The sequence below is a fragment of the Dermacentor andersoni genome, chromosome 9 (assembly GCF_023375885.2).
Source record: "Dermacentor andersoni chromosome 9, qqDerAnde1_hic_scaffold, whole genome shotgun sequence".
NCBI classification, from domain to species: domain Eukaryota; kingdom Metazoa; phylum Arthropoda; class Arachnida; order Ixodida; family Ixodidae; genus Dermacentor; species Dermacentor andersoni.
This window is the reverse complement of record NC_092822.1, coordinates 128,889,872-128,907,234: the sequence shown is the minus strand read 5'-3', so window position 1 is coordinate 128,907,234 and position 17,363 is coordinate 128,889,872. Positions and strand designations below refer to the sequence as shown.

Genomic DNA, 17,363 nt, shown 5'->3' with positions numbered 1-17,363 from the left:
CGTCGACCACGCTGCGAGCTGGTCGCAGCCTATAGTTTAACGAAAACGGACTCTGCGTGTGCCGTGCGATGTAATGCTGGAAGCAGAAGGAATCGGCGACGCCGATCCGGAGGGACCTAGCTCAGCATCGAAAAAGCGTCACCCTCGATACTGCTGCGTCGTGGGCTGCCATGAACAAGAAGGCCTGAATCCCAACATCCGATTTTATCGTTTCCCTTCAAGGCCTCACGAAGCGGAGCGTGGGGCGCGCTGTATAACTGCAGTTCGTCGCGCTGGGTAAGCGAAACTTCGCGCCATGCTGACTGCTTCACCTGTCTTGAAGCTTGCTTAATTATAGATCTGCGTTCTAAAATTCGGTCTTTTGCACCTACAGTCCCGACGGCTGACCGACATAGCAGCAGACATGGCTGGTGAGTCACGATTCGAAACCCGGCCACAGCGACAATTAACAATTCGACCGGTGCGAAGTGGTGAAGTGCCCAGGTGTGTGCAAATGACCACAAATGGCTGGGCTGATTCGGTGACAATTCACTACCCCACTACGAGCAGCACAGGTTAGAGAGATAAATGTGCTCATACTTGTCCTCAAGCCAGCATGTTGAGGCAGCGCAGCAAGATAGTATTGATTACAGCAGATCGATTTTCGAGTGTTGTCATTAAAAGCTACATCAAGCGAGCAGCTCACGAGCTCGCGCTACAGCGCGATTCGCACGTACGTGCGAGCTCATATGCATTGCATCAGTTATTACCAGTTACTAAAAGGGACAGATGGCCGCTACTACAACGCAGGCATAACTACTTGTTTAGCGGCATGCAGTCAACAAAAATTGCAGGAGACCCGCCGTTTCGCGGCATGTCGAAAGACCGCTGCCGTCGCGGCGGGTACGATCGTGCGCCCGAGCAGTTCATACATCGCGGCATGCTGAAAGACCGCTGCCGTCGCGGCGCGTACCGTCGTGTGCTCGAGCAGTTCCGTACACATGATGTCTGCTTATCGCTGCTGTGGATTCATTTATAGCAAGCATTTCCTCGCGTTTGTGCGCCTGAATCTAGCAGCGTGCAAAGCTTACCTGAAGTTCCACTTCGTACGCGACTCGCTTCACGTGCGATTGACACCGCGCTAAAGCTTCGCCGCTTAATTCTTGAACGGCATACACGTATTCGGCACTGCATAATTTCTTGCTTTTACGCAGCGTGCCACTCCTGAAAAAATCTTCGGCGCCCGATATTCGCTGTAGGCCGTGATACAACACAACCGAAAGTGGCGGGTCCATATTGTAAACGTGCTTTCCGAAGCAGACGACCGAGCTTGGTACGACCCACTTTAGGACAGAGGGCGCTTTTTAGCACCTTTTTCGCAGCGCCCCCTGGGCAATGCAAGAGCCCCATAGGCTGTCGGCTGTCGGTGGTTAATCAAGCACAAAAACCTTGACGCTATGATTAAAAAGCAGCTTCAACAATCAAATTTTTAAAAAATCAACTGCCTATTTGCCTGAGGTAAAAAAGCATCCTTAGACACCTCGATTGTTTATGTCAATGGTTTGTGTAAATTAAAAAATTCAGCATGTTCAGCGCCCCTAGCAGAGAAAGCACAAATTAAAGTATTCGACCAAATTACAGTAGCTCCACTTGCGCGCTTACGCTGAAACGCGCCTCGATTGATTTTTCGCCCTCTGTGGCCATTTGTTGAACTTGAGAGTGTGCGGGGCCTGTGAAAGCTGTTCAGGGGGTAATGGCCGAAGACGAGAGATGTAAACAATAGTGACGTCAGGGCCCCTCCTCAGATTTTCTTTCTTCCATGGCCTCCAATCAGCTCGCCGGAGCAAAAAAGCGCGAGACTTGAACTTTTCTACGATTCGCCGCAAGTGTGTGCTGCCGACGCCCGTAAGAACAAAACCTACGAAACTTCTTTAACAGGTTTAGGGAAGCAAACGCGCTACTGTGCTATTCCGTGGCACGTATAGATGTTGTCGAAGACCTGCGCCGTGATTACTTGAGTGTCTGTTGCTGGCTGAGACGCACACTCATAGACCTTAAACACAACTTTAAAGTTTACACACCACGCTCCAAAGTCAGCTTGTCTCGCGAACAGAATGTGCTGCGAAAAAGACACGGGCCGGAAAGTCTTATCTCACATTTTGGAGGCGAAGAGCAGCCGTGGAGCCGCAGCGACAGCTTCGGGAGCGCGATTGCTATGGCAACGTTGACGTTTGGGATACCAGTCCCAGTGCTCCTTTGCGAAGAACAGTACGTGACTTTCGCCACACTTTTTCCAAGCCAACACCACCCGGCCAAACAAGTGCGTATGTGCTGGCCGGGCCCTCTCCTGCACTTCCTTCCTTCACAACTAAAAACAACAATGTGATGTCACATCCGGAAAAAAAAAATTTGTTTATTTTTGTATTTTTTCTAAGCTCACGCATGCGCAGCGTCCACGAAGCCCTCGGCGCCGACGCGCGAACGTGGCACGCTCGCGACGCACGTGTCATGAGTTTACTTTTCGTAGTTCGGCAGCTGGCAAAGCAAGCGGCTAGCATTGGAAGTGCACCCTAATAATGGTACGTTCGTCAATTTTTGAAAAGCCTTGTTATACACATTCTGTGGCCTTATCGCTTCGCTGCAACGTAGTGTTTACGATGTCATCCACAATCAAAGCGTGACGTCGGCTTGTTAACGCGGTACAACGTCGGCGCATTCTATCTGTTGCTGTTTCCAGAAAAAGTAAAACAGAAACAAGTTGTCTAATCGCGCTGTACTTCGCTTTGAACTGACTCTGTATTGCTGAGTGCGCTGACAACTTACATTTCGTTGTTTACCGCAACCGACAGCGTTTCGCTTTGCGCGTGTTACTTATTTCTTCTTCTCTTGCTCTTGTGTATTTTTTTTCTTTAATCATGCAGGCGTCACTGATCAACACCGTGGACACTGCTCATCACGACATGGTGGTAAGCTTCGCTTCTTGATTTAAGCATGTGACAGCACTTTCGGAATCTCGTAGCAAACTATCCATTATTCACATCGTTAACTTAATTGCTCTGACTTCACTTATCAGCGCATACATCGTGGAGTCTGGACTGTGTTCCGGAGTCGTCGTGATCACGTGTCACGCGCAGCTGGATCTAGTTATTCGCTTTGACACATGTCGTTTTCGCGCAGCACGACGCCCAGACCGACTACTACGGGACCCGCCTGGCGACTTGCTCGTCGGACAAGTCGGTCAAGGTGTTCGACGTCAAGAACGGCACGCAGAAGATGCTCGCTGTGCTGACAGGGTGAGTCAGCTGACTGCAGTGTCGTTATCGGCGTTCAGCTGTGTCCACATATTTGACTAGTCGGTCCAGTTCGTTGTTCTACGTGTCGTCCCGTTGCTGTGCGCAGCAAGTTACTTTATGAGCTAGGTTGAGAAATAAGATGGGCTTGCAAAGAAAACATTATCTCGGCATGCACCTCTCCTCACCATTGCTCCCTGGACGCCTGCATCTCTGTGACATCAGTGCATTTTGTGCATCTTTGTGCGTCACTGCCATTTGCACAAATATCAGCATAGCTTGTGAACGGTTTAGTGCATGATATTAACATGTTCAGGGTGGCAGCAGCTTTTAAGTCTCGATTGCTGTGCATAACGTTAACATAGACACAGCATCAGATTATTGATTACATAGGGTGACAATAGGGACACTTCCTTCGCATCGAATTTATGGCATTTAATTAAGCCCTTATTGAAAGTTTCACTGCGTTGGATCTGCTTAGTTTTTGTTGGTTTGAATTTCATGCGATTTCGTTGTGGGGTTCTTTATTTATCACGCACTTGCTATATATATATATATATATATATATATATATATATATATGTGTATTGTAAATTACTGTTATAGTAAGTGAAATAGCCCGAAAATGCTTCTGTCAGTTATGTGTATATTTAACAGCCAGGGACCTATTTACCAATCACACATGGTGAACCATGGATGCCCGAAAAGTGATCTCAATTTACATTTATCTCTCGCAACTATATAAAATCTCAAGATTATACAGGGACAAGAGGCAATGAGTGCCCCACAGTGGTCCTGGATCTCGCCCAGTAGCAGCAGTACAGCGCGCATAAAAAATGCACATTTGCTACAAAGAATTCAAATTAAATAAGTAATTGTAATTGCTGTTTAAGTCTTCAGCATAAACGCATCACTAGGTAGTTTAGGTAATTGTATTGTCGAGGTTAGATGCATCGACGTACAGTCAACATAAATTACTTGCTATATTCACAAAAAACAAATTGCCAGGCCATCCCGGCCCTGCGACAGTGAACGTCCAGCGAATCTGTTGAAAACCACCACTACAACTGCTGAGGGGGGTATGCAATGCTTTATTGCTGGAAATAAATGACGCTCTTCCCCCCCCCCCCCCCACCCTGCTCAATTTCCGCTAGATTTGATATGTGTTGAGTTAGCAGTTCTTCTAGGGTAACGGCATAAATTCTTTGTTCGCAAAACACATTCATAAAGCTCCAGATAGCTTACATGCGTAACTTACTGCACACATCATAATTAGTCCCCTGTTTTTAAGTTTACCTACATATTGCCTATAACGCGCCCTTTATTTTCGCCAGATATAAACAAGATGCCTTGTTTAGTTCACTGAGGGCATTGCTTAAACTAAGACTGAACATGTTATGACGCCTGAAAATAGTGAAAGAAAAACTACGGCTAATTAATTATTTGCAACGCTTCTAACCAGACCAGGAATACCGGACCAGGAATTTGAAAGTTTTGTCGCACATTGCAGTTGCCATTTCCCCCTCCACTTTCCACAAAATAGAAACCTGTTGTAAACTATAGCTGTGTCAGGACACTAGGAAGCATAGCTGATAGCGACCATATCACACGCTCTAACACTTGAATTGGAAGTTGTTTACAAAGGCTGTGTTCGATCCAACCGCATTAAACTTCGCACAGAGAGTTTCCACAGTGTACCACCAATTTCTGGTAAATTTGGTCTTGCTGGCTTTTGTACTGCCAGGCTTGCAGGCTCAATTCTTCCCCGCTCATTAGACACACTTGTAACACTCTAGAGTGCTTGCATGCATAATTTATTGCCAGAGCCCCAATTACCCATCTATTTCTGACTTCACCTTCACATCACCTATTAACTTGTTGTTACAGTCACCAGACATAACGAAGCTGGCTACTTTAGCTCAGTGAGGACCCCAGACAAAACTGATATATCACGCATGGAAAAGTGAGCAGAAAAAAGATGAGGGTTCAATAATTGTTCGTAACACTTCCGAATAAGCCAGAAAGGTTAAAACTACATGACACATTTCACTTAAAATGCTGGCAATTTTTTCAAAGTATAAGATATCTGAAACACAGAGTTCTCTTGGGACATTGGGAAACCTAGCTAATAGCAGTAGCGTAATACTTTCGAACACTTGCTTACAATACTTTGACGCCGTATTTGATCGACACGTATTTACCATCGCTCATAAACTTGTCGTATTGTTCCCCTTATGTTCGAAAAATTTGACCTCAGTTGTTGTAATTAGGCCAGCGCAGCCCTTCTAAGTCTTAGAGTGCTAATAAAAAAGGCTAATAATGCTATGACCTGCATACATATCCTACTGGAAAATGTGCATTTCACCCACCCATTTGGAACATTGCCTACACCTCATCCATACCATGCCCCTGACTTTCCTTAGATATAAACAAGCTCACTGAGGATACCGGAGAAACAAACAATGAATCTCGTAATATCCCCTTCAGTCACGGCATGCACATTTGCGAAGGCAACTTATTTTTGCCGTTGCTGTGCAGTGGTTGCAAGCAATAGGCAATGACCATTAGGATTTAAGTAAATTGAACATTTTCCATTCTTAAAGTACGCCCATTTCGCTTCTGAGTGAAATGTATTGCTTCACACGACCACTTTCATCAAGGCACTACCATCTTTGACGGACGCTTCAAGTGGGGCGTTTTGGTAATAATCGCAAAAGATTATTTCTTCCCTTGTTGTAATGCTTGTGCCTAATAATTAACCTGTGCATGTAATTCGAGTGGGTGAGTATACATTTAATGAAGAAACGTAGCATGACTGACTGTACAATAAATGAATATTTAATTACTATGTAATTATGATGGGTCACTATAAAATGCACAGAGTCATTCTCCCATCTTGAATTGCTTTATATATGGAGTCTTCAGCACCTTGGGATAAAATTATGTAAATTTCACACATTTATTCACAGTCGATCGTAATCGGTAACTGAAGTATTTCACAAAAATACATGAAACGAAGGCTTAGTAATTATATGTTACACTTGCATATAAAGTAGGAAAGTGAAAGTTTAGCAACGCATTGTGCTTAAAATGTTTCTATTTTCATAAAATTTCATGTCCGTATCTTGTGCGTTGTTTTAGGAGTCTAGGAAACATCTAGATTAGCGGCAGTATGACGCCCTGGAATGCTTCAATGACTAATTTTCTACAAAGGCTGTAATGAACCTACACAGAGTAAACATGTATTGCTCGTCACTCAAAACATTGTTTTGTACGCCGAATAAATATAAACACCGTGCCCTGCATATTTTACTGAGGATACCAGGGGGAAACAATCAAGTGCCATGTATAACGCATAAAAATTTGGATAAAGCGACCAGTCAGTTCTAAGGTGAAGTCCAGGGCAGTAGCCCTCCTCACTGACATGGAATTGGAAGGCGTCAGCAAAGCAGTCAAATCCTGCAAAGGTGATGTCCTTGAGGTATTCTTCACTGAAAAAACACACAGAGTTGTGTCCGTTCCGCACCAGGGAAGATCGCTGCTGGCAGCACAATGTCAGTTCTTTCTTGCAATGTCACCTCAACATACTGACACCTGTAGACCCCTTCAAGTTAAAGAACTCAAAATTGCTCGTGCAGGACCTAGTGGAAGGATTACCTGGAGCAAACTACAGCGTCTCTATTGACGTTGAGGAACTTTTCTACTCTGTGCCGCACAATGAATTGTTTTTAGCAGTCCGTGATGCGATTGATTGTCATGGGGTAGTGCCCTTTCAAAATGCCTCGTTAGTCAATGGGGACAATTTTTTAGACTTGTTTAAGTGTTATTTGTGCTCCACGATTGTAAGCTATGACAATAATACCTGTGTGCAAAAGAGGGGCATATGCATCAGCTCTTGCGTTGCGCCTGTGCTTTGTGAGATTTTTTTAGCCAAATTGGACTGCCAGTTGCAACCTGAACTTGTAGAAAGGCATGTATTAAAAGTGTACAGATACGTTGATGACTTTCTTGGTTTTTTTTAAGTGTACCGAATGACCAAACGCCCCTATCGTCAGCTAATAGTGTGTTAGATCTTTTTAATAATACTTCATGTTCTTTGTCTTTTACCCTTGAACTTCCCACCAATGTTGTGTTACAGTTTTTAGACGTTGCTTTGTATTTTAAATGGGACGACCATGTTTGTTGGAAATATTTACTACGCTCCAAGAAAAGCCTTCTACCTTATGACTCCTCACACACTAAGCTTGTCAAACGAGGGATTGCCTTGTCGTGCCTCAATTCGGCTTTGAGAAAGTCCTGCTTGCACAAGATCGAGCACAGCTTCAGTTTGCAGGTGTCACGTCTCGAAAGCTCGGGCTTTCCCTAGAGTCTTTTAGTGGCCGTGGGTGGTTCGCTTTTAAAGAAGCTCAAAATGGCAACCGCCTCAGCCACACAGGAAAAGCAGAAACCAAGGAAGGTTGTGGTTATGTCTTACATTCATGCAGTTTCGCACAACCTGAAGAAAGTAGGACGCAAACATGAGGTGGATGTAGTTTTCACAGCCCCCTGTAAGATCGCAACGTTGTGCTCTCTAATACACAATCGGAGCGAAAAGAAAAGTGCAAAAAATGCATGTGAGGAGAGATATGTAAACCCCCTGATGACTTGCGCCATTTAGGTCGTTTACCAGATTCCGCTCCGCAGCGGTAAAGTTTACATTGGCCAAATGGGTCGGTGTATAAACGACCGATTCAGGGAGCACTCGGCGTCTTTAAAGGCTGTTGCAGGTGGTATGCGCTTACCTTCACATATCAAAGATTCCGGTTTCACTCTGCTATTTAGAAATGCATCCATTTTAAACAAGTCTAATGACAGAGTGGGGAGAGAAATTATTGAGGCTGGCCAGATATACGCACAATCTGCCACGTGTGTTAGTATCCTGTCAGTTGCCTTGACGTATAAAGAAATTAGATATCTCCTTGGGCGTTAGTATTTTTTTGCGTGTGATTATGCTTGAGCTTTGTAACAGCCTCTTTATTGCGCATGTGCTGCCCTCTGCTCCCTGGAAAACCTCTCATTAATTAAACTTCAGTTGTAACTGAGCGTCCGTCCTGTCCACTCTGTTTTTTCCCACCCGTATTTCCGCTCAACGGCACTACAGTCAGTTAATGTCTTCAGAGTATGTAAGCAACCTACACAGTGCAAATTTTCAGTACACATCACCAAAAATGGCCCTCATTTTTTCAAAATATGACATATCTGCTGTATTTGTTCCTGCCGGGAAACAAGTAATAGTGTAGCTTTAGAAACAGCCTGAAAATGAAATCGTCAGTCAAAAGTGACAAGTCTTTAGAAAAAGTCAATGTTCTATTGGTAATCAAATGGATCTGTGAGTTCGACCAAGGTCATTTTCACGAACATATCTACGATAAGTCGTGATTACACAATGAAATTCGACAGTTACACCTCTGAGAGGTTTGATTGTATTTCTGATTGTGATAAGATACTGAGACAGCAACGCTGCAACGGACAGAGATTAAATTGTTCCAGCAGTTGGTAATCCACCGATTTCATGCCGTAAGACACGTTGGACACGGCTGATTATAATACTTTATCTGGACCTCTCTGTACCTGGAGATTAAATGTAACAAGGTGATTGTGTTTTAGTATATGGATATAGCGGTCCCAAAGAGACTGGGCAGGATGCAAGTTGCACAAGCTGACAGTTTGTTAGGGCAGAAACTGCCCAGTGCAGTTATCTGCAACGTGCATGGCGAATACTGTGTGTCCTCCGCTACAGGGCGTCCCGAGAAGGCACAAAAGACAACCGTAGTTGTCCAAGCAAGGATATACATAATAAAGAAAAGCATTTTGGTCACTCTAGTGAGAAAGAAAATTTATCTTCAGCTGTGTTTTAATAGATTTTCCAGCTTGGAGCGAAAAGTGCCAGCGCCCTCTTTCGAAAGGGGGGGGGGGGGGGCAAATGAGATGCTTTGCCCCCCTCCCCCCACGCTTCTGATAGATATGCCTATGTCATCTGCTCATTTTCAATAAAAAATTTTCATCATCATTTGGAATTTTTTCCAAATATTGTTACTGCTTTAACAACGAAACATCCTTGCCTAATGGGTCTGCGGTTGTGGGGTGAATGCCCCTGGCTTGCAGACACGAGGGCCCCGTGTGGCAGGTGGCATGGGCGCACCCTGTGTTTGGCAGCCTGCTGGCATCGTGCTCGTACGACCGCACTGTCTGCCTCTGGGCCGACCAGGGCGCACACAGCAACCCAGACTGGCACTGTGTGCACCGCTACCGGGACCACGACTCGTCTGGTCAGTGATTGGTCACATTTGAGGAGGGGACACTAAAAGAAAATGTCAGATCGAGCTAGATGATAACAGAGCTTTAGTTAGTGAGATAATGTAAAATATGTATGGTGCCATTATTTTGGACTGTAGTGGGTTTCGTGCGACAGCACTGGCTACAATAGTGCAGCATTCTCTGATGCCTGCAGATTCATAGAGAGGGAGGTCACATGGGTGTTATATCACTTTGTCCCCTCATATTCCTTCTGGGTCTGCCAGTGAGAGAGATAAATGAAATCTTCCACATATGAAAAAATTGTGATAGATATGCATCAACTAGCCGCTCTTAGCATGTTTAGAGCAAGAAATATATTTTTTATATTTGGGAGGACAAGCATTCTTGTATGTTTTGAACACTCAAACAGTTCGTTAGGGTCTAGCCTGTGTTACTGTGGGCTTTTTCTGCAGGTTTCGTTCAGTCGTGTACTTTCTGAGTCGCAAGCAAGTGCATGCTCATTGCTGTTTCTATATTTAACCCTTTCGCTGTCGGACCTTTCTGGCCGTGACGCACCCCCAGTGCCGGCTTGGTTTCAGGGAACAAGCATAACAGGGAGTGAACATAGCAATTTATTTTTGATTATGAGTGGTATACAAATAACATAGTCAATACAATATGCACATTTCAGTGTTCTGCAGCTCTTGTTAGTAAACATCATCATCAGCATGACTATAACATCCATTCAACATCCGAATATGACGATGCGGAACTCATCTCTTCATCGCATGACGCTGTCCTAGTCCAAATCCAAGCTCGGCTCGTATTCTGAATCAGAACAGCCACCGCTCCAATGAGCAGACGAAGGTCTCGCGCCGCTCAGCCATCCGAAAGTAATCGCGCGCAGGGAGGATGCGCTTTCAGTCACCCGCACAACGGAGAGAAATAGGACATTGCCTGATCAAGAAGACAGAGGGAGATGGAAAAAGGCTAAAACAAAGTTCGAGGGGCCTTACGTTTACCGCTGCAAGTCGGAAGCGAGGGTGCGGCGAGAGAGCGAAAGCAGCAATCGAGTCACTCTTTTTGGAGAGGCAACGGCGCGTGCATCTGAACTTGACGTGCCGTAGCAGACACACCAACAGAAGAAAAATAAAAACCTTCAAACCAGTGGAGATGGCAGAACAACCCTTGAACCCATAACAACACGCGCGCGACGCATGATCCAGCGAACGCGGAGCCACCGCGCCACTCAGCAAAGAGAGAGGGGGGAGTTGCAGTCGCACCGTACTCTTCAATACATGTACTAACACAGGTCGGGGCTAAAATACGAACTTGTAGAAACAGTCATCAGATGGCGTGGCCAGTCCAGGAGCGCCAGCTTTGCGCTCAGGTGCGAAATTTTGAACGCACGATTGAGAGCGTACCGGTACGTCAGTGACACTGTGGGGGGGAAGCACGATGACGTACCGGTACGTCCGTGACAGCGAAAGGGTTAACAACTTTCTCAAACAAACTCTCAATTGCCGATAGCACTAGCGTCACTGTGTCCCTTTATTAGCCATCTGTAAGTCTCTCTGAATTTTCAACACACGCCCGTACCAACTAGCTCAATTTATTCAACTCCTGCGGTAAACGTCCTTTGAACTTGCTTGGAACAAGCTACAGTGTGTGCAGCCCAGTGAACTGGCACCGTGTGGCATCTACCATGCACCAATACCTATCACAACTGAAAGTGTCACATTTAAAAGGCCCACCATTACAGAGTGCTTAAGTGAGGGCTGACGAAGGCCTTAGTCTCTGATAATTAAAGGTGTTCAGTAGTGAGGGCCTGTTTGCAGGGTTGATTTGTGCTTTGTGTCATTTGCTATGCCCGTCTGCTTCCGTCCTGTGCAATGAATGGCTGAATGCAGTGAACTCCATCTGCTGGGCTCCTCATGAGTTCGGCCTGATGCTCGCCTGTGCGAGCTCGGATGGTGCCGTCTCAGTTCTCTCTAGCAATGGCGATGGCGTCTGGGTGGCCAAGAAGATTGCCAATGCCCATACGGTCAGTGCCTCTTTCTAGTTCATTACGAATGGTGTTGCTGGTTTGAGTGAATAGAAGATAGGCCAGCAGTCGTAAACCCTTTGAGGGTCACATTTCTTAGTACAGGTACAAATGCTTCAAAGTGACTTATTTTGAGAAAAGGAACAAAGAAATAATTTTATGTAACATTATAGCAACAAAATTGTTTTTATGTATGTGCAGTGTTTTACATGATTTATTGTTGAATGCACTGAATAAAATAACGTAATATATTTTTTTCAAATGTAGTGATTTTGCAAATTTAATGCAAATGTAAAGCATGCCACAACTAGAGCCCATATTTTGTAACATTCTATTTTATATTTCATTCTTCTCATGTGTTACACCGAGGGTGTGGTTACAGCGAAGATGGCGGTACGGCGGCATCTGAGCCATGTTTGAATCAATTTCAAAGGACAGAAAAATGGCAAATGAAGTGGATCTTTAGAAGCCCAGGACACGGGGCTATAGTGGAAGCAAGGCATGCTATGTGAGCGTCTGCTGGAAAATGCAGTAGTTGCCACCCATCATAAAAAAAAAACAGCGATTGAGAATTCAATCGCTTGTTTGATCACTGAGCTACTAGCAGTTATGTGTTTCGCAAAAGGAGACAGGCATGGCAATATCATCTGTTCGGTAGTGCCTGCCTGTAAGGTATCATATTTTGCGTTTTATAAGTCGTACCTTTGTATAAGGTGCACCCACGTCAAAACGGCAGCATTCCTGAAAAAAAAAAAGAAGACGCATGTAAGTTGCTCTGGTGTATAAGACACCTGTTCATTCAGCTTTGTGCCATCCGCACAACAGGCGAGAACAACGGTGAAGTGCGACTTCTTATGGCCTGTTGTCCTCACTGTAACAGTTATTTCGCCTTTCTTGGCGAGGCTTCTCCCAAGCGAAATATAGAAAGTCAGCTGCACTTCATACATGTTAAGACGTGGCTCACGCTGACATCCTTCTTCTCAATTTCGTCCCTCAAGAATGAGCTGAAGTTGTCAGGCTGTGACTGAAACTCGTCAGGCAGCTTCTGGCACATTGTCGTTCGAGCACTCTTTATGACCAGTTTATACCGCCGCATAAAGCGGAAACACCATGATGGACCACCCTAGAAGCATTGGTCTCTGTTGCCAGAGTCTTCGCCTCCAGGTGCAGCTGCACTGTTGACAGCCAGGAGTGCAGATTTTTGGGCTAGCTGGTTCGTTGCATCACATCCTGTCGTCTTTCGTGTCCCTATCAATCCAGCGCTGTGACTTCAATTGATGTTGACAGCCCTATGCCTTCGGCTCATTGTTGCAGTACCCACGTGCACTGACAATGCTCACGATCCGGCCAGCGTGCCTTGTTGCCGCAGTTCACTTTCTTTGTTGACTTCATTGTCCGGAGCACACTGGAGACATTGCGCCAGCCCCGGATCATTTTCTTGCTGACTTCGAATTCCCTCTCTGCTGCTCAGTTTCCATGCTCCACTGCAAATTTGACTGCACACAGCTTGAATTTCACATCGTAACTTTGCCAACATTGCTTCGCATCTGGTGTCTTGGTTAGCGAGGCCGTGACAACACCCGCAAAGTGTGCAGCAATAACGGCAACAAGTGCAGTGAAGTGTGATTGCTGTGAATGGCAGTAGGTGACACGAGGTGGAGCGTCACTTGATGCCTGCTGTTGTGATCGGCCGTTCACCCCGCGACACCCCTCAGTCATGGCTCGCACGATTATGGGCAACGAGCCGACGGCCTCGTCAAAATGGTTGTCGGCACGGATAAATTATGACCAGCGCGGGCTCGTTCAGAAGAGGTTCGAAGAAGAAGAAGAAATGGTATGGCTCTCACCTGTCAGCAGCACAAACTGGAGTGCCCAAGCCAGAGACGCGGTCAGTGTGATGTTCCGGCCATCACCTGTCAGAGTACAATTGGAGTCAGCGAAAAGGGCCTCCTGATACCGGATTGGTGGGACCTGATGTCATCGGCCTCCTGACACCGGATTGGGGGAAGTGACTAAACAATGATCACGCAAGGCATAAAAGGAGCTACAAACGGCGGGAGGGACCGGCGACTACCACTTCATCATCAACTTTTCTGTTTTACTTTGCATTTTCTTGTACATATGTAAATATATACGTGTTTGTCTAACGTCCTGAATATCGAACCCAGCCTCACGCTCACTTAGCCCTCCACAAGGAAAGAAGATCCCATGTCTTTGGACCCCCGAGTCGCAACACCGCTCAATGCAAAGGGTGTGGCCACAGCATCCAATCCAGTTTTAAATGTATTTAAGTCGCACCATTCTACAAGAAGCACCAACAAAAATTTCAGAAATGAAATGTAATTTATGCGCCGGAAAATACGGCAATTACAGTTGCTGACCGTTTATTTGGACCTCACGGGGACTGCGGGAATGTCCGAATAGACAGGTGTCCATAAAAGCAGATTAAGAAAAAAAAAAAAAGAAATCCTTTATTTCCACGCACTTATTCGGGCTCAGCAGTAGGCTTGAAGAAATTGTCAATGTGCGTTGCACGCTGTTTCGTTTACGCACAATCAGATAAGCCTGAATCTCGGAGCGGGTCGTACGGTCACTATAGGTGGCTGAAAGCACAGTCACTGCTTGTACATGCTCCGCATGTGACGGCAGCGTAGCACATGGTGCGTCATCTTCCGACTCGAAGTCATCATCCGGCAGCGCAGCACGTCAGCTGGCCTCCCGTCCGGATCATGCTAAACCCGCTGCTGCTTTTTTCGCAGATTTTGCTCCTACAGACGACGGGAGCAACCGCTATTGACGAGGATTCTGCATGGCTAGCCCTTCGCGCAGCCATAGACAGCGCTTGCGCACCAGATACGCCCGCACATCGGCTCACGTGGATGCAACCGCCTTCATGTTCTTCGGCGCCTGCCTTTATAAGAAGATCGTCACTGAGGGATCACTTCAGTGGGCACGTCAGCTGGCCTCCCGTCCGGATCATGCTAAACCCGCTGCTGCTTTTTTCGCAGATTTTGCTCCTACAGACGACGGGAGCAACCGCTATTGACGAGGATTCTGCATGGCTAGCCCTTCGCGCAGCCATAGACAGCGCTTGCGCACCAGATACGCCCGCACATCGGCTCACGTGGATGCAACCGCCTTCATGTTCTTCGGCGCCTGCCTTTATAAGAAGATCGTCACTGAGGGATCACTTCAGTGGGCACGTCAGCTGGCCTCCCGTCCGGATCATGCTAAACCCGCTGCTGCTTTTTTCGCAGATTTTGCTCCTACAGACGACGGGAGCAACCGCTATTGACGAGGATTCTGCATGGCTAGCCCTTCGCGCAGCCATAGACAGCGCTTGCGCACCAGATACGCCCGCACATCGGCTCACGTGGATGCAACCGCCTTCATGTTCTTCGGCGCCTGCCTTTATAAGAAGATCGTCACTGAGGGATCACTTCAGTGGGCACGTCAGCTGGCCTCCCGTCCGGATCATGCTAAACCCGCTGCTGCTTTTTTCGCAGATTTTGCTCCTACAGACGACGGGAGCAACCGCTATTGACGAGGATTCTGCATGGCTAGCCCTTCGCGCAGCCATAGACAGCGCTTGCGCACCAGATACGCCCGCACATCGGCTCACCTGGATGCAACCGCCTTCATGTTCTTCGGCGCCTGCCTTTATAAGAAGATCGTCACTGAGGGATCACTTCAGTGGGCACGTCAGCTGGCCTCCCGTCCGGATCATGCTAAACCCGCTGCTGCTTTTTTCGCAGGTCAGTAACACTTGTTCTACGACTAAAACGAGTAATCGTTGCTTAGTCCAGCTGACGTGCCCCCATAGTGTTTTATGCTTTTGTTTGTACGTGCAAAAAAAATTTTTTTTCACTGCTCATGTTGTGTGGTGACATCGAACCCAACCCAGGCCCCACTACGGAACAGTTGCTAAAACAGCTTATTGATGGTCAACAGAGCATTCATCAACGATTCGACAACATCGAAGCTAAACTAAAGGAGGTCGAGGCGTCTGTGGCAATAGCGAGGGAAGTGGGGGCGAAAGTATGTTGCCTAGAGAAAGCTATACAAGACTTGGAGAGAAAACTAGTGGATGTAGAAGACAGAAGCCGCCGAAATAATCTTATTCTCTTTGGCATCCCTGAGTGTACCGAAGAAACAACGGCATCCCTGACAGATACCGTGGTTACTGACTTATTTATGAACACGCGACGGCAAACTCGATCGTTTCACTCCAGGAAAGTCTGTGAATATTTTGCCAAAACGAATGCTTTCAAATACTCGTTCTTTCCGCGTACAATCCGTAATTGGAACGACCTGCCCGCTGAGGTGGTCGAAAGCCCCACTATTTCGTCTTTGATGTGCGCGCTTGACCAATTGCGATAAGTAATTGCATTGTTTATCAAGCATCTTTTGTTCATGCGTTTTTTATGTGCGTTCGTTCTGAGCTGTAACATCGTATACTTTGTTATGCGCAGTGCCGAGTGCTGTCATGCGCGACGTTGGGATGCTGTTTATGCGGAATTTTTTTTTTGTATTGTTTCACTTGTATTCTTTCTTGCTTTATATATGTGAGCTGTGATATCGAATGCTCACTTTGTTATGCGCAGTCTCAAGTGCTGTTACGCGCAATGTTAGCATGGTGCTGATAAGCAATTTTTGTACCAATGTATTCCTTTATTCTGTATTGTTTCATATATACCCACTCCTGCCCAAGGCCTGACACTCAGGCCGGCAGTATGTATCAAATAAATAAATCAAATAAATAAATAAAAGACCTTACGAATGATCTCGCCGTCGTCAAGTTCTGTTCATGTCAGTACAGCAGTATCAGCACCTGTGAAACTGTCAAATGAAACGGTGTACGGAATTGCAATGCAACCACTGCGCAGGTCTCGGCAGAACATTTTCGGCGTCTGTAGAGAGCACATCAGAAGGCGACAAATCCTAGGCCTCCCGGCCTCCGCTTGTCGGCATTCCCCAGCGCAGTCTGCGCGGGCACTGTCAGCGCCATTAGGCACTTGACGCGATGTTTCCGTATGCCGTGTTGCATCACCGCAACCTCGACACAGCACACAAAGCAAACATCACGCCGTCACGCCGACACCAGTCGCACAAACGAAAAACGTGGCCTACTCGCAGCGTCGTGCACGAAGAAAGAAACAAATCAGCTGCTGGATTATCTTGACATGGCTTACTAAGCTGAGACCGGAACTGCTGTAGCTACAAACCAGGCAGAAACGATAATGATGAGCGGGGATTTGCAGTAGCGCCACTTCGTGGGGCAGCAAGGAGGCTCCGTTCAAAACAAAAAATGGCGTTCAGCAAGTCGATGCATGGTGCTCTCGATTGAGCTTCAGGGAGTGTCTGAAAAATGAGACAAGAGGTTGCAAGGTGTCCGAACTTTCGGCAGTTGTTATACATTATGGTCTATCAGGAGAATGGTGGTGCCGCGAAGCAGACCGAATAATCGAGCATGTCCAAATTTTTGGTGTCCGAAAAATCAGTCTGTGACTGTACACACCTGTGGGAGAGCCATGTAGGCGAGCAACCTGTGGTAATGCTTTCAGTGACACAAAACAAGATAGAAAGAACTTTTTCTGATGTTCACAGCTTGAAATGACATGCACAAGAATGCCAAATATGAAGTGTGCAAGCACGTGCATAAGCACATGGTAGCAAGCTTGGCGAAGTGGTTACTCCAGATACTAGGATGGTGGCAGCAGAGTAACAAATTTTGGCGAGGTTGCAGAGGGTTGGAGAACCTCCAAAACGATGAT

The 17,363-nt window shown here is 46.3% G+C and overlaps 1 protein-coding gene across 2 annotated transcripts in view; it reads left to right on the top strand.

Moving 5' to 3' along the window:
• Window positions 1-2,419: 2,419 nt before the first annotated feature.
• Window positions 2,420-17,363, top strand: part of LOC126529676 (protein SEC13 homolog) — a 45,959-nt gene continuing 31,015 nt past the window's right edge. For both annotated transcript variants that reach the window (XM_055069975.2, XM_050177189.3), the window contains exons 1-5: window positions 2,420-2,558; window positions 2,901-2,945; window positions 3,157-3,272; window positions 9,414-9,577; window positions 11,456-11,589. In XM_055069975.2, the coding sequence (XP_054925950.1) occupies window positions 2,556-2,558; window positions 2,901-2,945; window positions 3,157-3,272; window positions 9,414-9,577; window positions 11,456-11,589 (462 nt within the window). In that variant the 5' untranslated portion in view covers window positions 2,420-2,555. The remainder of the gene's footprint in view (window positions 2,559-2,900; window positions 2,946-3,156; window positions 3,273-9,413; window positions 9,578-11,455; window positions 11,590-17,363) is intronic.